The sequence below is a fragment of the Neofelis nebulosa genome, chromosome 8, assembly GCF_028018385.1.
Source record: "Neofelis nebulosa isolate mNeoNeb1 chromosome 8, mNeoNeb1.pri, whole genome shotgun sequence".
Classification (NCBI taxonomy): domain Eukaryota; kingdom Metazoa; phylum Chordata; class Mammalia; order Carnivora; family Felidae; genus Neofelis; species Neofelis nebulosa.
Genome location: NC_080789.1, coordinates 105298414 through 105323867, shown reverse-complemented (window position 1 = coordinate 105323867; position 25454 = coordinate 105298414). Strand labels below are relative to the sequence as shown.

Below are 25454 nucleotides of genomic sequence, written 5' to 3'. Positions count from 1 at the left end.
GGTCCCCTGAAATCCGAGGACCTCAGGGTCACCTAATTGCTTCTCCAAACCTGCCAACCTGCAGCCTAGACGTGGAACATGGGAACCACGCTGAGATCCTGCCAGTCTGTGTGGGTGGTGGAGCATGGCCGAGGCAGCGCATTCAAACAGCGACAGGCAGGAAGCAGGCCTTAATGCCCCCCATTTGTTGCAGCCCCTCTCTTTATGCAGGCTTGTTTTGATCTCTGTCAGCTTCTTTGGAACCTGAACAAGTTGCTTCTTTCCCCTATTTCCCCAGCTGGAAAATGGACACAGTAATTCTTGCCCCTGTGGCCTTTAACAGGTTTGTGGTGAGGATCAGATGGGTGAATGGTTGGGAAGGAGTTTTACAACCCGGAGCACACTGTACACCCATGTACACATGTTAGTTAAGGTTATGACCAGCTTTCCACCGAAACTTCCTTCATTTTCCATCATTTCTGTCCTTGGAATGAAGGAAGCTGCATGCATGGCAGAAGGGAAGCGGGTATCGGGCTCTTTCCTGGAGCATCCCGGGGGACAAAGTCCAGCGCCCAGGCAGCACAGGCCCTTGGATGCGGGGAGTGGGGCGAGGACCAGAGAAAATGACAGAAGGTGGTTGTGAGAGCCTGGACGACTCAGAGCGAGGCGAGGCTTTCCTCCTTTTGAAAATTCCCTTTTGTGTTTTAACAATCAGTAGAATGGAGAAAGAACCCGTGCACCGGCCCACTTGACGCTTCTCCTTTCTTATGTGTGCTCGCACGAGTTTGGATGTTGCCGTTCCCATCTGCTTCTTGGGTCCACTGTCCCCCATGTTCCTGTCATGCCACTTGCCCTTTGTTTTGCTTTGTAAATGCTCCCAGGTGCTCCTGCTGCCATGGCCCGAGGCAGAGTGTCTTCTTACAGAATTACTGCCACAGGGACCCTGGACATTAGACGGTTCACCCCCTTATGTAGTAGCTGGGGAAACTGAGGCATGGAGCTGGTGGTAGAAAGCCCCAGCTCTTCAGGAAGCCTGAGTTCTAGACCCTGTTGGGCACGTCACCAGCTGGGAGAGCTCGGGCAAGGCACCTTCCTCCGGTCCTCAGTCTCCTATCTGTGTGATAAAGAGTGGTGTATCACTTGGGTCCCTTCCAGCCAGAAACCCTCCGGTTCAAAAGCAATAGCTCCTGCTAGCTCTTCTGCCTGTCAGGGACAGCATCATATGCCAGTCTTCCTTCACAGACAGCTGTCTTTCCTGGTTTTTGTTTTTGTTTTCTTTTTGTGGTTTTTTAATCATCATATACACACATACACACACACACACACACAAAATCTCTAAGAATCTCCTTTCTTAAGCTGTTCCAAGGCCTCTGTCAAAGGCAGTAGAATCGTTAAGAACGCCTTGTCTGATTAAACCACTTGCTGCAGACTATGATGATCTCTCTTTTGGTTTGATGAAACAGATTTAAAGCCCTTTTTGTCATATATCAGAAACACTCACTGAAATTATAAATTATTGTCATGGTCATGTTATTGGTTGAAAGACAAATGAATGGGTGAAGATGACTTTTCAGAGGAGAAAACAAACCCAAACCAAAAAGGCTTAAGAGTGAGGTTAGAAAAATCTCTAGGCTTGGGGCGCCTTGGTGGCTCAGTCAGTTGGGTGGCTGACTACAGCTCAGGTTATGGTCTCACGATCTGTGAGTTCGAGCCCTGCGTCGGGCTCTGTCCTGAGCGCTCAGAGCCTGAAGCCTGATTCCGATTCTGTGTCTCCCTCTCTCTCTGCCCCTTCCCTGCTTTCTCTCAGTCTCTCTCTCTCTCTCTCTCTCTCTCTCTCTCTCTCAAAAATAATAAACAATAAAAAAAATTAAAAAAAAATTAAAATCTCCAGGCTTGCAAAGAGAGGTTACTCTTTCTGGGAATGAAAAAAAAAGGAATACCCAAAAGACTCAAACAAGAAGTTTCTGGGAAATGAAAAAAAGAATCTCTTTCCCTAAATTGGACAAAACTGTGCATTAATGAACACCAGCGGAACAGAGATGGTTAGATGTTCCTTGTGGTGGCTTTCATTTTGTTGTTCTGGGAGTAGTATACTTAGTTATGTTTATTTCTTTAAATAATAAAGCCTGAAGCTTTTTCTCCCCCTGAAAATATTCTCCCAGTTATTCCTGTCTTCAGCTTGGTTGCTCTGATGTGTTTACCTCCAGGTGCCTAGAGTCCTCAAAGCCTCACTTGTAGGGTGGAGGGCCAGCCTTCACCGTTGCTGACCCACAAACCAGGCTTTCTTTGAGGAGCCCCCTCTAAGCAGCCCCCTTCCTGGGGCAGGAGAAGTAAGAGCCTGCTGTTCACTCCCCCACCATGCTTTCACTTCCTGTGCTTGAGAACACCCCCCCTTCTTTGGTCACCTGACTGGCCACAGCACCTGCAATAGATACTTCGTTCAAATCCTAGTTCCGCCCTTTGCCAGGGATATGGCCCTTAGACAAGCCATTCATCAGCTCTGATCCTCACTCTGTCCTCGAACCTGGGACTGAAAGCAGTTCATGAACCTTTGGTGGGAATTAAGTAAGCTAATATCTGTCTAGCACATAGCAAGGGCTCACCAGCTGACAGCCAGTGTTCTCTTTCCCTCTCTCATGGGTAAGGGACACAGAATAGAAATAATAGACTGAAGAGGAATTCTCTAATCATCTCTCAACACACCGCTGACAGAAAGCTGTCTGTCCTAACTCACAGCTCTTTGAAGGTGGGCCCAAGCCTGGCCTCATTCACATGACACAGCCCCAGCCCAGGCCTGTGGACAGGGAAGTTTGAAAATGCCCTTTGGTGACAACGGAGGTCTCATGAAGAGACTGGTCTTAGAGGATCACTGGGTGGGAAAAATACATGAGGAAATCGGCCTGGGCAAATACTTGACTCCAAACACAAGTTTCACATTGCAGCTGAGGAAAACTCACTGAACAGAAAGTCAAAAACCATGACAAGACAAAGCTTTCCTAATACTCTCTGGAACTGGGGGTATGGGTGTGGGGGCCATCCCCTAGCAGGGTATCAAAGTATTCTGACATCTATTTTGTCTTTTGTGCCTCCTGAGTCTGGCAGGGAAGACACAGATGGGACAAAAAGCATGGACATGAAGGGACAGGCCACGTGGTTGGTCAGGGAACAGGTTTCTCTAGCTCCAGGACCAAATTCTTCTGCCATTGCCTGTGGTTATCCTCAGGTGTAAAGCCCAGCTGAGGCAGATTCTGCCGTAACTACACAGAAATCCTCAGGACACTGATGAGCAAACCTAACCTGCTCAGAAAGCCCAAATAAGAAGGAGCAGCCCCGCCCCTCCCCCTGCTGTTTGCCACTTGAGTCCAGGTTTGCTGTGTTCTGGGCCAGACTGATGTCCTCAATCCTCAGGAATCCCACCTGGGCCCCACAATCAGGAGATGATCCATTCCAGGGCAGGTCATCATGGGAACTGTCAGAGCACTGTGTTAGGTCACATGATCCCAACCCTTGCCAAGGCCTTTGGGAATTACCCGCTGGACGCTGAGGAGACCAGACAACTTCCCCTTGGCCTTGTCTGTTGCCCACTGCCTTCCTGTTGTGCCGAGGCAGAGACCCCAGAGCCTAGGGGCTGGGCAGCTTAGGTGGGCCAACCCTCCAGCCCCACTCAGGCCTAGAAGGGAAGCGTGTCTTCTCTGTGCTTCTCTAGGGAAGAGGGGACAGAGTTCCGCAGTCCCAGAATGAGCCCCTACCCTCTCCACTGGGGTGGGGCAGGATTCCCGGCAGCCTCGGAGCCAGAGCTGGGGATGTGACTGATGGAGCTGGCGCGTGATGCCGAGTCTCCCTAGCCCAGCTGTTTGAAGACTAAACTGTATCGATTGAGAATTTAATTGCTCCGTAATCGCTGAGTAAACACTGGCTGGTCCATTGATCATGCCCCAGGCCAGCTGGGGAGAGCCAAGAGGCGGGACAGAGGCGCCAGCGATGCGAAGGGCTCTCCCAGACAGCATCCTTGGAAGGAAATCCCTTCCTCAAGGATATAGTACAGAGTGCAGCCTCCAGCAGAGCTCACGGCCACCCACCGCCCAGTCTGCGGGCTGGTTAGCAGTGCAGACCAGCGCCAGGAAAGGATGGGGGCTTCGGAGGGGCTGCTTAGGGCGGGAGGTTCTCTCTGGACACCATATACTAAGTGGGAAGTGCAGGCTACAAAATCTGTTTTGTTTTTTTTTATAGGGGGAAAATGTAAAATACAGTGCTTAGAAAAATAAAACCCTGGAAGGTTGCACCCTAATATATTGACAGTGGTTAATTCTATATAACTGGATTCAATTATTTTCTTCTTTATATTTCTGTATTTTCCACATTTCCAACAACTAGCAAGTATAACTTATAATCAGAGAAAATAGATGTTATTTAAGATCAAAAGAAATGCCTAGAAGGGTTTCTCCTGTGCTCTGGAAGAAAGAAAGAAAGAAAGAAAGAAAGAAAGAAAGAAAGAAAGAAAGAAAGAAAGAAAGAAAGAAAGAAAGAAAGAAAGAAAGAAAGGGAAAAAACCCTAGCAGCAGCTCTGTGGAAAGTGGTTGCATTTTCGAGTTAGACCTGAGTTCACCTTCCAGTTCCAGAACTGATTAGCAAGGTCCCTCTGTCAAGACACGGGACTTCTCTCCATCTCAGATTCCTTATCTAAAAGTTTGAATACCAGCTATCTCACAGAATTGAGATAAAATACTCAGAGTGCTTAGTGCAACATACCTGGCATGTTCAAGAAATATTAGTGCCTCTTCCATCCTGGAGGAAGGCTGGGCAGCTAGGACCGAATACCAGGGGTGAGTCATTGAGTTCACTGGGGCCCAGAGTACCTTCTTCCCCAGGGCTCCCCAGGGGAGGGAGTTGTTCTGTTTCCTCCCTATGCTTCCCCTAGCTGAGCCGCCACCCCACCCTTACAAGCCTCCTCTCATTACACTAATAGAAGGCAATCTTCCTCCACTCGGCCCCATTGCCACCCACAGAGACAAATGGGCTGCCATTCTGTTGGATGCTGCGTGGTGGCTGGCCAGTTCCAGGGTCATTGTCAGAGAGAGCGTGAGAGGGAGGAGAGGGATGGAACTGGAAGTAGGGCTGCAATTACTAGCCTATTCAGCTCCCTAGAATAAAGCCCTTGTCATTAGCTAGCAGCAGGAGGAGGTAGGGAAGGGGGAAGAAAGAGCCTGGCACACACTTACTGCACCCGGCTCTGGGTTCCACGCCGCCCTCCACCCAGCTCTCACCTGAGGGCCTAAGTGCCCTGGTAAGCACAGAGGGTTTGCCTGGGCAGGGGGCGGGGGGGGGGGGGGGGGTGTTGGGAGGTGTGTGTGTGTGAACCCAGGCCCATTCCCGGGTGGTCTCACCATCCCCTCAGAGGCCTCTGCCAGCCCCATAACTACTCCATTGCCCCCCAGTCCCTGATGCCACCCCTTGGCTCCTTTCTTACAGAAACCCAGCTTCCAGACTTGCTCAACTTTGGGTGTTCCCACCTCCTGGGGTATCACTCCCTGGCAGGCTCCACATCCCAAGGTAGAGTTTCTCCTGACCCCATCCCTCAAGGCTTCTCTTCAGGTGGCTGGGGCAGGTTGTCCTAGCAATGCCCACCCTCCAACCCAGGGCTGGGGCTTATCGGTCTCTTGGGGAGGGGGGAGGGTTTCTCCTGGCCCCTTAGTCTCTCCTCTGGGCTGAGGGTTTGCCTCGGGCTGTGGCGGCTCCTCTCCACTGGTCTGACCAATGGGGCTGTGGGTGATCAGCTGCCGTGAGGCCTCCATGGGATTCGTCCAGAGTTCTTAAGAAAGGGATTCTTGCTAAGTCCCACAGCTTGGAGTGGGGCAGGGAGAGGACAGACCCTTCAAGTTGGGCTGATCTTGATCACCACTGGCTTCAGCTGGGGTGCAGAAGAAGAATGTCAGGGAGCCAGCTCTGAGGTCACACACCAAAGGTCCCAGTGACCCTGAGACCTGATCAATTGGCTTAGGTTTCTTATTGGGGTCTCCTGTGCAGACCAATGGGCTTATCCCCAGAAGATTCAGAGGCTGATTGGGCTGGAGCCTGGCTGAGCTGGTGGGAAGCCAGACTGACAAGAGCCTAGCTTGTCTCAGAGCCCTGCAGCCCGGCCCAGGATCTCCCAGGGTGGCCCAGAGGGCTTTGTGACCCACCGACCCCATGATAGCCCTCAGCCCAATCTCTGACTTTGGCAGGTTCTCACAGAGAAATTTCTGGGGAGGTGTAGGCTATGCTCTGTGGAGGTGGGGCACCTGGTTAAAGGAAAGTGATAAGGGGGTGTAAAGGGGTCACAGATAGGGTTAGGAGTAAGGATGTGGGGGTCTAATGGGAGAAAACGTTCTTAGGATGCAATCCCCCCAGGAAGCCAGGAACAGACAGACTGACTGACACATACATTGTTGGACTGTCAGAAAACATCCAGAGGACCTCCTCCCAGAGAAGCCGAGAAACTGACATCAGAAATAGACAGACAGTGAGGCAGAAATACGCTCTAGGAAACTACAAATGAAACAGAACAACTTGGAATAATTGGGAACAGAGGCAGACAACAGCTGAAGGTCTGGACCAACTGGGCGTAAGTCTCCCTGTCCCACCCAGAGGGGAGGGCTGCAGGAGGGTAGTCCCTCCATAACCGAACATCCCCCTACCCTCCCTCCCAGAGCACCTCTGTCCCCCACCTTGGCACCTGCCTTTTCAAGGGAAAACTAAGATAATAGATTTCCTACCCTCCCACTCCAAATCTTGAGAAAGAGGCCCATTCCCTTGGCAGCCATGATGGGGGAGCACCCCTCCCCTGCCCCACATACACTTGTCACTCTCTCCCACATGGCACACCAGCCCCCCCCCCATCCCTTCCCACCAGGGTCCAGGGCCACAGGGCAGGTGGGCAGGCAGAGGGGTGTGGGCATGAGAAGGAATAAGAGGGCTGAGAAGTGAGAGAAAGGATGACCATGGAAAATCCAAGGAAGGATTCCTGTTGCCACACCCCTACAACTGAGCTTGAGGGCACCCTGTCATCCATCTCCGCTGATGCCTTGTGCTTGGGTAGTAGCAATTAAATGCTTACTGAATGGAGCTGGATTGACAGGGTAGGAGGCAGACTAGACAGCCCTTCTCCCCGCCTGCCAAGGAGGAGATTTTTAGGAAGAAGACTCAGCTGTGTGTCTGAACAGTGACAGCCCATCGGAAGGAACCAGGACCCTCTGTCTCTTTCCTCGAAGATCATCCTGATGCCACTCTGCTCTCTGTCCTCTTTTCTCTTCTCTCCTGCCCTCACATTCTCCCATTTCTGTCTACTTCCAGTTTCCAGGTGAGCCATTTCCAATTTGGAAATTGGAAAGTAGATGGGGAGATCCTCCAGAACGCAAGTGGCCTTACTTGTTCTTATGTCCCCAGGCACAGAACTTGACTCACAGACCACCCAGGGCATGGACACAGCACTCGGTCCCTCTCTTTGCCTTCCATGATCCTACCTGGTCACCCTCGGAACAAGCACACCTCCCTCAGCCCTGGACTGAAGGATCCCAAAGTGCCACTTGCTTTGGCCTGACTCTGACACCTCAGAGTCCTGCCTACACCCTGGCCCTGACTTCCCTTTAAGGGAACATGAGTAGTGATGCCTTTCAGGGGTGATTTTGTGTCTTTGTGTCAATAGCTACCATCTCTGATGCCTACCTAGTGCTCTCCAAGGAATAAAGGAGGAAAGATCATGGAATCACTCAGTCTCAAACAAGGAAATGGTGAGCGGTAGGAGTGACATGCCTTCAGGGCAAGTCTGGGCGCTGGTACTTTCTGGCCACGTGATTATAGGCAGGGCCCTTGAGTGCTCTGAAACGTACTCTGCTCTCAAATAAGACAGGGACAAGAAAGCCTGGTCTAACCTCGCTGAGCAGCTGAAAGACCCAATGAGATTATGCGTCAGTGTTACTTTCCTGACAGACCACCCTCTTGGGAAATTGAGGCCCAGGGGAGCTGAGCAACTTGCCCAAGTTCATCCCAACAACAGGAGACTGTAGATGAGGCCAAGTTCAGGCCAGAATCCAAGTATCTTGACTCCCAGTGACATAAGAAACAAGTAAAAAAAGAGAGAGAAATGTGCAGAACTAAGAAGAATTGGTGGAAAGAGAACAAAGCGTGACCAAGGCCCCGGGATGTAGACACAGGAGAGGAATTTGATGTGGGCCAGAAGGAGAGAGGTGAGGCAGAGAGACAGGTGAAGGTGGAAGACAGACAGAAGCACAGAAGTGCAAGGAGGAGGGGCCACAAAATGGGAGGTGGAGGGGAGAGGGACCGAGTTCAGCTACTCAGAGTGACTCTCATTTCTCCTACCCTAGCTGAGGAAATGATTTACCTACGCTTATGTTCCAGGGGAGTCTAGAGCTTAAGAAACCCAAAGAACTCTCTGAGCACCTGTTCAGGCGGCTGTTAGGTGTTAGTCCCACAATGTAAGACGTCTGCAGCAAACAGCTATGGAGAAGAGGGGCCACGTTGTGGGAAGCAGGCGGTGCCCGCAGCCTTGCAGCGTTTCTGTATCCATTCAGCACTTTGTTACTCACCGCCCTTCCCGTGCAAGCTTTGCAAACGTGATGATAATTCCGCACAGAAACTTAGAGGTGGAGGTACTCCACATTAAAAGGAAAAGTTTATAGTACACGTAAAAGCTAAACAAATAGGTTTTGTGACAACGATGACTACTCCCTACGGAAGACCGCTATGTTGTTGGAATTATTGGAGAGACCCCAAATATGTGCTGTAAAATTCACATTTTCTGTCTGATTAGATTGGCATGCTGGGCCCGTTCCATCAAATATATGTATATATATCTAAGTTTTATTACCCTAAGATGTCATCAGTGACTAGGAAGTGGTCTGATATTTTGCTACTTAAAATAGTTAAATTAATTTAAAATTCTTTAATTAAAAAAATTAATAAATGAGAAAGGGACTATGACTAACCCACAACAAGATGAAGCAGGCCTGGGACAGTGAGACCAACCCCTGACTCAACATTCTCCCCCTTCCTTCCCAGGTCAACAGCTAACTCAGTGCAGGTTGAAAAGCCTGACAATTAAAACTCAGTCATCTTGGCTCTTTTATGGGAGGAGAAAGATTAGAAAGAAAAGAATAAATCTTTGCTACCATAGAAAAGGCAGGCACAACCCTGGACTGAGCACCTGCTTAGTGCCAGACACCCTACCATGTGATTATATATTCTGTGTATAATCCAACTAACTTCCCTTGATTTCTAAAAAGATGATATTTTATGTAGGCTCTTTAGGGAAAGGAGCCTAAGTTTGGCATTTGAACATTAGGGTATAATGGCCTCCAGAGTTGGGAATGGCTCATCTGGGGACCAGAGGAAGGCAAGAGCAATAGAAGGCATGAGGCAGGAGGTAAAAACAGACAGACAAAAACACAGGACTCAGAGGAAGAGGCTGAATGGCGCTGTGCAGTGTGCTTTGCTTCGAGGGGAAGGACAGTGGGGGTGGGGAAGGGAGGACGGCCACCAATGCATTCCCACCTTTGGGAGGCCAAGTCGGAGCAGGCGGGCTTCTGCTCGGCATCAGCGGCTGGGCAGCAGAACTGGTGCAGCACGGTCTCATTCCTGAGGGCAGAGCAAGAGGGAGAAGGTCAGGGGCGGCCTTGACACGTTGGGCCCAGCTGGCACTGACACATCCCCCACCACCTGACCTGAGAACCCTTCAACCTGTGTTAACATTACTCCAGGGAGGAGCTTCTGGCTCTTCTCCAACACGCAGTAGGCCCAGTTCAAACACCACCTCCTGCTTGCAGTCCCCGGACCTCCCATCAACCACCTCCTCCTCCTCCTTCTGAGCAACCCCCATCCCCGGCCCTGTCCTCTGCATAGGATGTACCATTTATTCAGCCCTCCCATTTATCATTATAGTTCTTTATGACCCCGTTCCCTACTATGATCTGGCAAGGCCAAACTAGGTCTATTCACCCATCGTGCACAGAACTGTATGCAGGGAATGTGTTTAAGCTGATCGTATGCGAAGGTAGAAAGCACTCATACAGAGATTTTAGGGTTGCTGGCTGAAAATCCAAGGCACGGTGCTTGATGAGGGATTTGTTTGATGCAAATGAAAACGCTAACCCGGAGGCGGAGATAGAAATTCCAGTGCCAACTCTACAGCTAGCCAGCTGTGTGATACCTCATCACCTTTTCCAGGCCGCAATTTACTTACTAATGAAGTAAATGAGTTGAACCAGAGAAGTGGTTCTCAACCCTAGCTGCTTATTAGAATCACCAGGAGCTTTAAAAACCATCAATGCCTGGGCCCTAACCCCCAGGGACTGATTCACTTGGTCTGGACTTTTATAAGGTCCAGGACTTTTTATAAGGACTTTTTATAAGGTCCCAGGTGATTCAAAAGGTAGTCAGAATTGAGAGCCATTAGACTAGATGATTTTCAAGGTGACTTCCATCTCTAAAACTCTGTGATTCTAATATCTACTTTGAGCCACCTTGGGATTTAACAGTAAAATTAATTTTGGATGAAGGTATGCTGACATGTGGTCTTCTCTCCCTTAGCAAGCATTCACCATCATGGAGTCAGAGAATGACAGACCTGGGAGGGCCCCCAAAGATTTCCCAAAAGACATTTTTAAAACTTCCTTTAGCCTCAGAACACTTTGTCCAAACCCAATCTTTCCTGGAAGCCCATTTTGTAAAACAACGAAGGTGGTCCCTCTATGGTCAGGGAATTGGAGGTCTATGCCTCCTTGATCTGCTGGTCCCAGTCTTGGTAGCCACCTCCCATGTGTCTCTTGGGGGCCCCAGGATTATAAGAGCATAGATTAGAAACTACTGTGTTTGGGGTGCCTAATGGTTAAGCATCTGACTACAGCTCAGGTCATGATCTCATGGTTTGTGAGTTCGAGTCCCACCTTGGGTGAACACAAGCCCGGCTTTAGGTGAACAGAGCCCAGCTTCGAGTAAGCTGGAGCCCCACTTCAGGTGAACATGAGTCCCACTTTGGGTAAAATATGAACCCTGTTTTGGGTAAGCCGGGCTTCTCTCTCCCTCTCTCTCTGCCCCTCATGGGATCCTCTCTCTCTCTCTACCCCTTGCTCACTTGCTGTCACTTGTGCCCTCTCTCTCTCTCTCTCAAGAAAGAAAAAAAAGAAAGAAAGAAAGAAAGAAAGAAAGAAAGAAAGAAAGAAAGAAAGAAAGAAAGAAAGAAACTGCTGAGTTTATCTCTTTTCATGGAAGAAAATAATGTTGGAGCCTACCTTAATCTGACAAAAATAATTCCAGAAAGATTTCATGCTTAAGTGAGAAAACATAAAACAAGGGAAGATTTACAAGGAAACTTAGGAATACAGTTTATGTGTTGCGGAGACTTCAAAACAAAACAGGAAATTGAAACGCCATTAAGAAAGAGAAACATATCTGACTACATACAATGACAACATCTTGTATGGAAAAAGATACTCTCATAAGCCAAACAACAAATGATAGAGTGGGAAAATATATCTGCAACACATATGACAGAAGGCCATATCCTTCTGACAGAAGGCCTTCATATCCTACATTGAGATCCCACAAATTCATAATGCAAAGACAGACCCAGTAGAAAAAATGGGCAAAGATTAGGAATCCCAGTTGACAGAAGAGGAAATCCAAAGCGCTGGTAAATAGATGGAAAGATGCTCTACCTTACTAGTCAATAAGGAAGTGCAAATTAAAGCAGCACTGAGATGCCATTTCCCAACCACCATACTGGCAAACATTCAAAAGACTAGTTACGATAAGTGCTGGTGTGAATGTGGGGAGAAACGTGCCCTTGTCTCCCACCTGTGTGGTTGTGAAGTTTTACAGCTGTTTTGAAAATGAAAAAGAACTCATGTAGGGCACCTGTGGGGCTCAGTCGGTTGAGCTTCTGACTCTTGATTCCGGCTCATGTCATGATCTCATGGTCATGAGATCAAGCCCCACGTCAGGCTCTGAGCTGAGTGTGGACCCAGCTTAAGATCTCTCTCTCTCTCTCTCTCTCTCTCTCTCTCTCTCTCTAAAGGGTTAGTATTCAAAATCTATAAGGAACTTAGCAAACTCAACACCAAAAAAACAAAACAAATAATCCAGAGAAGAAATGGGCAGAAGACATAAATAGACACTTTTCCAAAGAAGACATCCAGATGGTCACAGACACGTGAAAAGATGCTCAACATCATTCATCATCAGAGAAATACAAATCAAAACCACAATGAGATACACCTCACACCAGTCAGAGTGGCTAAAATTATCAACTCAGGAAATAACAGATGTTGACTAGGATGTGGAGAAAGGGGAAACCTTTTGCACTGCTAGTGGGAATGCAAACTGGTGCAGCCACTCTGGAAGACAGTGTGGAGGTTCCTCAAAAAGTTGAAAATAGAACTAGCCTACAACCCAGCAGTTGCACTACTAGGAATTTATCCAAATGATACAACAATGCTGATTCAAAGGGTCACATGCACCCCAATGTTTACAGCAGCACTATCAACAATAGCCAAAGTATGGAAAGAGCCCAAATGTCCACTGACTGATGAATGGATAAAGAAGATGTGGAATATATATATACAGTGGAGTATTATTCAGCGATCAAAAAGAATAAAATCTTGCCATTTACAGCAAAGTGAGTGGAACTAGAGGGTATTATGTTAAGCAAAATAAGTCAGTCAGAGAAAGACAAACATCATATGACTTCACCTGTGTGGAATTTGAGAAAGATAACAGATAAACATAGGAGAAGGCAAAGAAGATAAAAACAGAGAGGGAGGCAAACCATAAAAGACTCTTAAATACAGAGAACAAACTGAGGGTTGCTAGAAGGCAGATGGGTGGGGGGATGGGCTAAATGGGTGATGGGCATTAAGGAGGGCACTTGTTGGGATGAGCACTGGGTGTTGTATGTAAGTGATGAATCACTGGGTTCTACTCCTGAAACCAATACTACACTGTATGTTAACTAACTTGAATTTAAATAAATAATTTTTTTTTAAAAATTCTCTCTTTCTCTCCCCCTCTCCCCACCCCACTGCTTGCTCTCTGTCTCTGTCTCTGTCTCTCTCTCTAAAAAAAAAAAAAAAAAAAAAAAGAGCACATGTCTTCTGACCTGGCAATCCCACCTCTGTAATTTTATACCCTAGAAATGTAAGTAACCTGTTCAAAAAAGTATTTGTACAAAATGTTGTGGCAGCATTGTTTTCAGTGGGGGAAACAAAACAACTGGAAATAACCCGAGTCCCCACCAATCAGGGCATGGTTGAATGAATTGGGATAGCTTCATTTATACCAGGGAGTTGTGCACTGTACCTCTATATGGAATTATGTGTGATATCTCTTGGCCTGGATGGATTTCCACACATATGGCTAAATGAGAAAAGGAAGCTTCAGAGAAGCATATGTAGTTTTGTAAAATAAACAAGGACCCCTCTCCCTCAAATTCCTATTCTATACATTGTGCTCTATTTCTATATGAGTGCATATATAACTAAGCTGTTCACACTGACTACCTCAGCAAGAAGGCACTGGGACAAAGTAGGCAAAAAATGGAAAAGGAAAAAATATGTTTGGTGTAATGTTAGCTGAAAATGTTAAATATAAATTCCTACTCATGATATTACTGTAAATACATTAAAATTGGATATGTACCTGAACAAGGACTAGAAAGTTTCAGGAACCTACACAAATATTAATGTCATTTCAGGACAGATCATGGACATTTTTATCTTGGGTTTGTGTTAATTTAATAAATTATTGCTTATGGATTACATATAATCTATAGATTATGGACTAATAATTAATGCAACTAATCTAGTTTTGTAAAAGGGCAATAAGGAAAATAATTGAATCTGACCCCTCATTTCCCAAATGAGAAAATTGAGGCATGGAGTGGGGAAGTAATTTGTCTAGAGTAGTTCCCTGACCAAAGTCCCAGCTCCGTCTTCCAGACACCCTCATCTCCCTCACTCCAGCCAGTTTGCCCCAGTTCCTGGGGCAAATCAGAGTGTTTAGGGAATTGTGTGGATCTCAAATGTCTGATTATAGCCCCTAGGAATGAGGAGAATGGGGAGGAGGAGGAAGGAGACAGGGAAGAAACCAGAAGGGCTCAGAGCCATCACCTAGGTATGCAGGTATGGCAGAGAACGTACCCCCCCACCCCAGTTCCTGCCACCAGGTGTACCTGTGCCCTGGGGGTCAGGTTTGGAATTTCAGCAAATGTCCCCGAGATCCTCGGCAAAGAGGCAGAGTGTGTTCACCACTCAGGGCACTGGCGCTTAGCTAGGAACTAATTAAAGCTTTAGCCAGGGCCAGGCCCTCGAAATTCTGGGACACTGTACACCTATCACTTGCCACATCTATATCCAGTTTGAGACTCAGGATTCCACTGCATGGCCATAAAAATGGTGGAGTAGTTTGGAGGAACTAATGGTATGTACAACATCACAGTAAGTAGAGGCATGAAGAAGGGGGACTCCCAGTAGGAGAATCAAGGAGGCAAAACCAGGATCCCAGAGGGGCAACTTTGAACGAGGAACCCCCTCCTCTCCTTCACTGAGGTGAACACAGCAGATCTAACCACCAGGGAACCTCTCCAAAGGAGATTCCTTGAGTTCCAGGAAAAGGCAGAAATCATAAAATCATTTCCCGTCACTTCCCTGACACCTACCCCTCCTGGTACCATCATCACAAGGGCTGGCAGAGCCTGAAGACTGAGCTCCTTTAATTTTTTTCACTGTCTCTTAATTTTTTCACCTCCTCCAGGAAGTCTTCTCTATCTAAATATGAGGAATAGGAGGTCACTCCCTTGCTCAGAGGTCACTCCTATTCCTGAGGGGTGGGAGAGGCTGAATAGCCAAAACAACTTTGAAAAACAAGAACAGGGTGCCTGGGTGGCTCAGTCAGTTGGGCGTCTGACTTCAGCTCAGGTCATGATCTTGTGGTTCGTGAGCTTGAGCCCTGTGTCAGGTTCTGTGCTGGCAGCTCAGTCTGTAGCCTGCTTTGGATTCTGTGTCTCCCTCTCTCTCTGCCCCTCCCCTCTCATGCTCTGTCTCCTTCTTTCTCTCTCAAAAATAAACGTTAAAACATTTTAAAATAAAATAAAATTAACCCCATACCTTGTGCCATATTTATATATAAATTAATACAAAATGGAATATAGACCTAAAGTAGCAGATACCATTTAAAACTTCTCAAAGAAAACACAGGAGAAAATGTGTATCTTAGAGTATGCAGAGATTTCCTAGCTAGGACACAAATAGCACAGATCATAAGAAAAAAATTAATAAATTAGACTTCATCAAAATAAGAAATATTCTCTTTGAAAGACACTGTTTAAAAAATGAATAATCCTTACAACTTAATAATAAGATCAACAACCTTATGGAAAAAAATGTACAAAAGATTTAAAATAGATACTCTGCCAAAGAAAATATACTAATGAAGTGGTTAGTTATTAGGGAAATGCACATTAAAACCTCCATGAGAAACCATTCCACACTCACCAGAATTAGTAAAATTTAAAAGTCTGAAAATAGCAAGTGTTGAAAAGAGTGTGGAGCACCTGGAACTCTCACACATGTCTTTCTGGTGGAAATGTAAAATGGTGCAGCACTTCAGAAAGCACTCTGGCAGTTTCTTACAAAGTTAAACATGCACTTACCACATGACCCTGTAATCACATTCCTAGGTATTTACCCAAGATAAATATAAACATAGATTGATAAAAACTATTCTTAGCACCAAACGTTCACAGCAGTAAAATAAAACTGGGAATTCTATACATGTACATTCAATTAATCTTTGACAAAGGTGCAAAGAATGCACAATGGGGGAAAGAGGGTCTCTTCAACAAATGGTGTTGAGAAAAGTGGATATCCACATGCAAAATAATGAATTTGGATCTGTATCTTACTGTACACAAAAGCAGCTCAAAGTGGATGAAAGATTTAAACATAAGACCTGAAACCATAAAACTCCTAGAAGGAAAAAAACACCGGGGGAAGATTCACGACATTGGCCTTGGCAATTGTTTCATGGATAGGACACCTAAACCACAGGCAACAAAAACAGAAATACACAAGTAGGACTACATTAAGCCAGAAAGGAAACAACAGAGTGAAATGGTAACATACGGAATGGGAGAAAATATTTGCAAACCATGTATCAGATAAGCCATTTATTTCCCAAATATATAAGAAAGTCCTACAACTCAAGAGCAAAAAAAAAATAATAATAATAATAATTCAATTAAAAATGAGCTGAGTTTTTACCTGAGTGAAACATTCCTCCAAAGAAGACAAACAAAAGGCCAACAGGTATATGAAAAGATGCTCAATGTGACTCATTACCAGGGAAATACAAATCAAAACCACAATGAGGTATCACCTCACCCGTTATGATGGCTATCATCAAAACATATGTATATGACAAGTGTTGAGGAGGATGTGTAGAAATTGGAATCTTTGTACACTGTTGGTGAGAATGCAAAATGTTGCTATGGAAAACAGTATGGAGGTTTCTCAAAAAATTAAAAATAGAACTATCATATGATCCAGAAATCCCACTTCTGGGTATTTATCCAAAAGAACTGAAATCAGGATCTTGAAGTGATATTAGCACCCCAATATTCAATGCAACACTATTCACAATAGCCAAGATTATAAGCAATCTAAGTGTCCATCAATGAATAAATGGATAAAGAAAATGTGGTGTATACATACAATGGAATACTATTCAGACTTAAAAAGAAGGAAATCCTATAATACATGACCACATTGATGAACCTTGAAGACATTAAGTAAAATAAGTCAGTCAGAAAGACAAATACAGCATGATCCCACTTATGGAAGGTAACTAAAATAGTCAAACTCATAAAATCAGAGACTAGAATGGTGGTTACCAGGGGCTGGGGAAGAGGGGGAAATGGGAAATTGCTAACCAGTGGGCATAGTTTTGATTACACATGATGAGTAAGTTCTAGAGATCTGCTGTACAACATTGTGCCTGTAGTTAACAAGGCTATATTGTACATTTAAAAACTGAAGACAGTAGGTCTCATGTTAAGTGTTCTTACCAGAGTAAAATAAAATACAATGAATAAAGTTAAACACCATATTTTGGTTTGAATATCCATGTCTTAAACCATGTGACTAAAATGAGTGGTTCCCACTTTGGGAGCATCTGCACCTTGGCCAGAGGAGTAGGAGGGAGTAGAACTGGCCCAGAGTTAATACAAGGAGGGCACAGGTACATGTCCTCACCAAGCACTGTCTATAAATTCAGGAAATGATCTATCCTGCACACATATGGTCCAGGTGTTCTAAATGTACGTAGAGCCAGTTTTTATCAATAAAATAAAAATACATGTTTTATAAAAAACCAGCAACAACCTAAATGTTCATTAACCAGTAAATGCACATTGTGGTATATCTATACAATGGAATACTATTCAGCAATAAAATGAACAAGCTTACTCATATGTGCACCAACGTGGATGAATTTCAAAAGAGCATCATACTAAATGGAGGAAGCTGGACACAAAAGTCTACACACTGTATGACTTCCATTTGTATGACTTCTTAGAAAGAGCAATATAACAACAGTGACATCAGATCAGTCTCAGTGATAAGGGAGGGAGACAGTGAACTGCAAAAGGGAACAAGGGGTCCTCGGGGTGAGGGAAATGTTCTATAGCTTCATTGAGGTCATGGTTGCAGAACTGTAGACGGTTTGTCTAAACCCATACACTTAAAGTCAGTGAATTTCATTGTATGTAATTGTGCCTTAATACAGCTGATGTTTTTAAGACTAAAATCTTTTTCTCCCCCTTCTCACTTCTTGATACTTCAAGAGGCTTTAGAATAATTTCTTTTCTAACTTTCTTCCTCCCGTTGCCCCCCGATCACCTAATTATTAACCCCCCTCCAAGCAGCAATAAAAAACACCGGATTTTTCCTTTCCTTCAACCGCTAGATTGGATTTTCAGAGACCAGATGGCTCATGACTGAGCCAAAGGAGTCCAGGGGGCCAGAAACTAGGACAATGAGAAACTGGGGGTGGGGATGGTTGAATGGGGGAAATTTTGGAGCTGGGCCTGGGGCCGAGAGCCCCTGAGAAGTGCAGCAGTAACAGTGCTGAGCTGGAGACCCAGCTCCCCTTTCAAAACTGTGGGCCCTCTGGAAGGTCAAGTCATGGTAAATGAGGCTCTTATTCTTGCCCTGTTTATGTCACGGAATTATAGGGATTCAATAAGACTTTGAATGTGAAACTGCCTTGGGAGAAACATAATAAACCCTGCACAGATGCAAAATCTTATAATGACTATTATTGATATTATTAGTCCTCGTCACTGAGGAACTCAGCAACCACAGCGCTATTGCAAGCAGAGACCTACCAGGGTGCCATCTTGACTTCCTCTTCCTGGGCCCCCACCCCCTCTTCCAGGCATGGGGGCAACGAACGAAGGGGTAGATTTTCTTTGCTCATTGGTGCAATCTGCCACTGCACAGTCTTCCACGGAAGGCTTTGGAAAGATCTTAGTAAGGCAAGTGCTTACAGTTGATCCAGCAGCCAGGGGCAGAGAAAGGAAGTGGCTTGTAGTTACTTACATGTGGATTTTGCAAGTTTTTCACTCAATTCAAACGAGAAACAGTGGACCCCATCTCCCTTCACATCTCCTTAAAAAGGCATCAGGGTATTCTCTTCCTAACAGAAAGGGTCACCTCTCCTCCTTACTCTCCCCCACAGAGCTCAGAGCCAATAACACTCCATATTGCTTGCTTGTTCATTTACTCATTGAGCACTTCCTGCCTGCTAGAAACTTGATGTACGATAACCATGAAATGATGGACTGGAGAGGTAGATATTATTATTCCCATTTTACAGATGAATAGAGAAATTTATTAACATGGTCAAAGTCACACCGCTAGGAAGATATTGAGGTAGAACTTGAACCCAGGCCTGGTTCCAGCCCCCAAGTTATTTTACTGCCACGGAAAGAGCTGGAGATGTGCAATCGGCCAAATAGGAGGCCTGGGTGCGAGTTCCAGAAAGACGTCTAGCTGTGTGGTTTGGGCAAGTCACTTGAGCTCTCTGAGCTTCTCCCCTTATCTGTGAAACCCATGACCGCACTGCGTTGCTTTGAGTGTTGTAAGAGGTAACCGGCACAACAAGCTCCTTGTGCATGAGGCAGACTGAAGGCCACACCGGGGTGGGGCCGCTCATTGTTATGGCCTCCTGACTGCAGCTCCACCTCCCAGCCCATCTCTCAGACCACCACAGTGCCCTTCTGAAAAAGTGTTTTCATTTCAATCAGGAGGACTTGGACGTACATAGCTCCTTTGCCATTTACTAAGCTTTGTGACTTTGGGAAAGTCTCTTAACCACTCTGAACATCTTCCTTTATCACTCAAATGGACATCATAATAGTAGTACCTCACTGGATAGTTGAAGGAACTCAATGAGAAAATATACTTTAGGAATTTCGCCCATAGCCCACAGTAGTGTATAATAAATGGCAGTCGCTCCATTCTTGAATTAGTTGTTCCATTTTCCAGCCAAATGGCCAACTCTGGGCCCTGTGTGTGTCTATATCCCTATGCACGTGCACAGGGCCTGCCACTGATTACCTGTTCATTGCTTGCTAAACTGACAGCAGAGTCAGCCTGGGTATAGTCACCATGTTTTACATGAGGTCCTCAGGCCTGATTCATCTTGCAGCTCAAAGGGTGTGCCCTTTTGCCAAACTCTCCCTATTTTCACCAGCCCCCCGCCCTTGGCAATCACCGTGCTACTCTTGAGTTTGACTTTTTTTTTTTTTTTTAAGATTCCATGCATAAGTGATACCATGCATTATTTGTCTTTCTCTGTCTGGCTTATGTCACTCAGTGTAATACCCTCAAGGTCCATCTATGTCGTCTTAAATGACAGGATTCCCTTCTTTCTCATGGCTGAATAATATTTCAGTGTATATCTACAGCACACTCTTTATTCATTCGTTGATGGACACTTAGGCTGTTTCCCTATCTTGGCTCCTATAAATAATGCTGCAATGAACAGGGGAATGCAGATATTTCTTTCAGATTCAGTTTTAGTTTCCTTCAAGTAAATACCCAACGTGGGATCGCTGGATCATATGGTAGTTCTATCTTTAAGATTTTGAGAAAATGCTGTTTTCCATGGTGGCTGCAGCTGATACCCCACCAACAGTGCACAGGGCCCCCTTTCCACCCTCAACCTCACCCACACTTGTTATTTCTTGCCTCTTTGATGATGGCCATCCTAACAGCTATGAGGTGATGGGATACATTGGGGATTTGATGTCCATATCTCCGATGACTAGTGATGCCAAGCATTTTTCTAATGTACCTGTTGGCTATTTGTATGTCTTCTTTGGAAAATGTCTATTCAGGTCCTTTGCCCATTTTTTAGCCAGATGTTTGGGGATCTTTTCTATTGAGTTCCTTATAGATTTTGGATATTAACCCCTCATCAGACGTATGTTTGGCAAGTATTTTCTCCCACTCTGTAGGTTGCCTTTTCACTCTGTTGAGGGTTTTCTTTGCTGTGCAGAAGCGTTTTAGTCTGATGTGATCCCACTTGGTTATTTTTGCTGGTGTTGCCTTGTGCAGTCCTCATCAGTCACCTTCACCACAGTGATGGGCACACAGTGCTGCTGTCTCTTCCCTTCTTTACAGCACTTCACAGTTTATATAGCATTTTCTTACCTATCTTTTACCCTTTGTACCACCTTGTGAGTTAGAGCCAGTTATTCCCCTTTGCGGATGAGGAACAGAGATGTGACCTGGTTTCCCTGAGGTCACACAGCCAGTAAGGGGGGGAATGAGTATTGAACTGAGGTCCTCGGGTCCTAGGAGTGCACCGGCATGGAGCAGTGAGGGAGCCACATACTCTAGGGAAGAATTCCATCAAGGCCCCTTAAACTACAGGAAGTAGCATGGTCCCATGGAAAGCAAGCAGGCTGGAGGTTTGGGAAGACATACATTCAGGCCCTACCTTTCCACTGGGATGGCTGTGAGATCTTGGGCAGATCATCTGACCTTCTTCTGCCTCAGATTTTCAGCTGTGAGGAGGGAGGATCATAAAGGAAGCTACCTCATAGGGTTATTGTGAAGATCAAACAAAATAACCCATGTCATGCTAGTGCAATGCTTAGCAGAGAGCAGAGTCAAAATCGATGTCCATACCATGCACCGATACAGGGACCATGCACCAATACAGGCCACGGCAAGTCCAGAGTCCAGAGTCTGGTTTTGCTACTTTCTAGTTAATAGGTTGGCCTGCTGGAGCCTCAGTTTCCTTACCTGTAAAATAGGACGCTAATGGCATCTACCTCAAGGGTTAGCATGAGGATTCAATGAACCAATATATCTAAAGAGCTCAGAAGTGTGCCTGGCCACGTCAATATGCCCCTGCTCTCCCTAGATCCAGAATTCCTCTCTCCCAGCCCTGGAGTTGCATGCAAAGTCTTGCAATAACAGCCGCTATCCATCTCTGAATTATATCATTAGGAAACAGAGTGAAATGCATGGACACCTCCACCAGAGATCCCAGGCTGCCTCGATCTCCAGATCTCCAGGTTCCACCCACCCTCCAGGGCCCAGCACCCAGACCTCTGCAAAGCCTTCCCCCGTTGCTGCCGTGCCTGCACCCCAGCCCTGCTGGCCTCAGCTCCTGCCCCTGCCTGAGCTGGACCCTCTTATCTCTGGATTCCCACGCCAGCCTCCTTCCAACCCCAGTGGGCCGCACCATCAATTTTTTCCACGCTGCGTCACCAGTGTTTATGTATACGCCTTTCCCTATACTAGAGTGAGTTCTCCAGGGCAGAGCAGCGCCTGGGACCAATTAGCCTCTCCATCCAGGATGGCATGCAGTCTGGCTCGTGGCATGCAGTAGATATCATTTGCTGACTCAATGTGTGAATAAAGTCCCTATTACCAAGGGTGCTGGAGAAAAATGGGGAATTAACATGCACATTCGTGAAATGTGTACATATGTCAACAAAAGCCCAAGTACATGCCACAGAGACCTGTCCACCATTATTATCAAATGTGCAGCTGTACAAAGCCCTTTCCAGACATTGCCTCAATTTAATCCTCATTTTACAGATGAGGAGGCTCAGAGAGACAGGATACTTGCTTAATATCACACAGCCTTGGCATCAACGTGGCAGTCTGGGGGAAGCCTAACTCAGACCAGGAAAGTCAGTCTCTCACTTGAGTGTGACAGGGGACCCCAACCTCCCCCTCCCTCCACGCAGCAGGAAGCTCAGGGCCTCAGGCATGAGGGCTTCCTCTGAGCCCCTGATCTTCCTGCTGCCCTCTCTCCTTCCTGCCCAGCACAGTGGCCCTGCCAGCAACCCCCGAGCCGTTCAGTCACCTATCTTGAAGCCTACTTGTTTGAAGTCCAGCCGTCTTTGTAGGGAGCCAGCCAGCAGAACTCGCGGTGCCAGGCTGGGCGGCTCAGCAGGAATTACAGAGCCAGGCGCTCGGCTGCATCCCGCCAGCTCCTCTCATGAGAGATCTCTCTATTACCTGGCAGACAGGTGCCTGGCTACAGGGGACAGCCAGCTTGAGAGGACGGATCGGAGCCACCGAGCCCATGCCAGCCACAGAGGCTGCCTCACACCACATCCTGCCTCGTACCAGAGAAGCGCGCCTACACAGTGTTACTCACCCACCCTTAGTCAATTGTGGGCATTCGCTGCTTTTTCCAGGAACGGTGAAGGCAGATCCTGGTCAATAACAATGGCTGCATTTGTCAGTGTTTCTGACTTACCGTAACATTTTTGAGTGCCCTATGAATAATCCCAGTGAATAATGGTAGTAAAAATAATTATACTATGTAATTATAATAATAATTAATATTAATATTAATGCCATGTACTTGACGAGGAAATTAAGGCCAAGGGAGGTTTGATGACTCCTGAGACACAGCTAAGACTCCAGCCCCATGCCCCGCCACTGCTGTCTACTGCATCCTGGCACTCGCTTCTGCCTTGCCCTACAACCCCAAGGCAGGCATCGCAGGAGAGATGGCCTCTGGGCTGTGACAGCAAGAGCCTTGATCTTGCCCTCTATAGCATAGTCAGATTTGGAGTTAGACAGAAACATAAAACCCCATCCAGCCAATCCCCAATCTTGTACCTCAACTACCTCCTAGCCACCTGCCCTGCTCATGTGCTGCAACCCAATTCACAAACCCACAGAAACACCCACTGCTTCTGGGAACCAGCTACACACTAACACTCAGTGTGCTTACAGACACTTGCTTGGGAGTGCAGAGATTCATGCACACATAAATATACATGCATGCTCCTCATTGCACACACACATATGTGCACACACTCCCTAACACTCACACCTCATTTTGTGAACACACCCACAACTCTCACAAAAATGCACATGTTTCCTAAATATACTCCAAGTCTCACACTCAATAGAAACTCCCCAAACCTATGCACACACAAACCTATGCGCACACAAAACGCGAATGCACATGCATTCACTCTTGCGTATGTAGACACACATATACATATATACATATTTTCACATACAACTCTGCATGTGCAATCATGTGCGTGCACACACACACACACCACAGAGCCCAAGGATTTTCTAGCCCCTACATGAACCCTCCTGACCATGTGGGTCCTGGAAGGATATGATGTTCCATGGGGACCTACAAATCATCCATCTGTGGCTATGTGTGGGTGGCATTCTGCCAGTCCTCTAGCCTAGTCCTGTGTGGCATGGCAGAGATGAGTGGGCCAAAGGCCAAGTTCAGAGCTGCAGCAACACAAACAACTGTCACATGGGCATGGTGCCACCAACCTTTTTGTCCCTGAACATTGAGCCAGGTTCCCCATCAGGACTTGCCTAGGGGAAGGGCTTCTCATGCTGCAGAGGACTCCCCTAGAGTGGGGATGGCTATGTCAGGGTACGAGAGGCTAAAGCTTGCATGGGAATCTTGAAGACACCACCTTACTGTGTGACCTTGGGTGGGCCACCTTAACCTCTCTGAGCCTCAGTTATCACACCTGTGAAATAGGGATAATAATACCTTCCCGTCAGGGGTGTGTGGATAAAATGAGGTGGTAGATGGACATAAAGGCCGAGCACATAGCAGAAATTAGCACACGGATATTGAAAGAAAGACGGAATAAATGATTGAATAGCAGATGATTGGGAATGGCATTCTAGGGCTCTCTCTGCTGAACTGCTCTCCCTCTTCTGCCCTTTGAACTCCCAACTCAGTTTTCCACAGTAGTGCACCCTTCCCTGTTCAAAGTTCCACCCCCATGTCTTCCCGTTTGTCTCTCACCCCCCAGACTTCTCTGGAAGCCCCATCTGACCCTCCAACCCCATCTCTCCCACCCCCTTCCCTTCTTTTATTTTCTGAATACATCCATGTCTTCCAGCCCCAGGGCCTTTGCACAGAATGTTTTCCCTTCAGGTCTTCACATGGCTCTGTCCCTAGCTTTATTTAATCTCTAGGTGAGGTCTTGCCTAGCAAAACTACCCCCCCCCCAGTCATCCCCTTATTATCCCTCAGAGTCCTTATGAGTTTATATGCACACACATATGGTCATTTTCTTGTTTAATACCTGTCTTCTCTTGAATATGAGCTCCGTGATGGCAGAGTCTTTGTCTGACTGTGAATTCCCAGCACCTGCAGCAGAGCCTGACACACAGTAGGAGCCCAATAAATATTTGCTAAATGAATATACAGATATGACTCCAGCCCTTGAGGCAACTAAATAAGATTTTTCCATCCCTAAGTAACAATAATGTGCTCAGCTCCCCTCTCTCCACCTTCCTCTTTCCTATACAGCATAGTTCATTATCTTTTAATATTTTCCCAGCCCCCAGCTAGTCTAATTATTCACAGCACTCATGTGAATATTTGTGTATATGTGTTGATAAATGAGTGTGCTTGGGCCGATCTATTCTAATGGTTCTTAAGCAGGGAGCAGCATCAGAATCCTGAGAGTTTCGTTTAAAAAACCTTTGGCTGCCCTCCCTCCACTAACCGCCTTGTGAATGACAGTCTCCAGGGCGGAGTCAGGGGCGAGTGCATCTCTTAGCCATCTGGATACCTGTTACTGCATCATCTGCAGGAAGGCAGTGGAGAGCAGAGGTGAAGATACCAACTGCTGGAATCACACTGCCTGGGTCTGGGTGTGGACACCACCTCATGACGGTTGCTTGCCCTAGGACAACTTACCTTAACTCTTTGGCCTCACCCCCCACTGTAGCAGTCATCAGCACATATACAAGGATAAGTCTGTAAAGCACTTAACCTGGTGCCTAGCCCATAGCAAGCACATGACAAAATGTTCACTTTCATTAAATTATTGTGGCTTCCCTCTAGGTAGTGATGCAGTCTTCCTCAGTTTCCCTACAGGGCTCAGCCAAGGG

General features: G+C 46.5%; 1 protein-coding gene across 9 annotated transcripts in view; it reads right to left on the bottom strand.

Annotated features, from left to right (window-relative positions):
- Nucleotides 1-25454, bottom strand: part of IQSEC3 (IQ motif and Sec7 domain ArfGEF 3) — a 106692-nt gene that overhangs the window by 64785 nt on the left and 16453 nt on the right. For all 9 annotated transcript variants that reach the window (XM_058744063.1, XM_058744066.1, XM_058744069.1 and 6 more), the window contains one exon: nt 9526-9609. In XM_058744063.1, coding sequence (XP_058600046.1) covers nt 9526-9609 — 84 coding nt within the window. The remainder of the gene's footprint in view (nt 1-9525; nt 9610-25454) is intronic.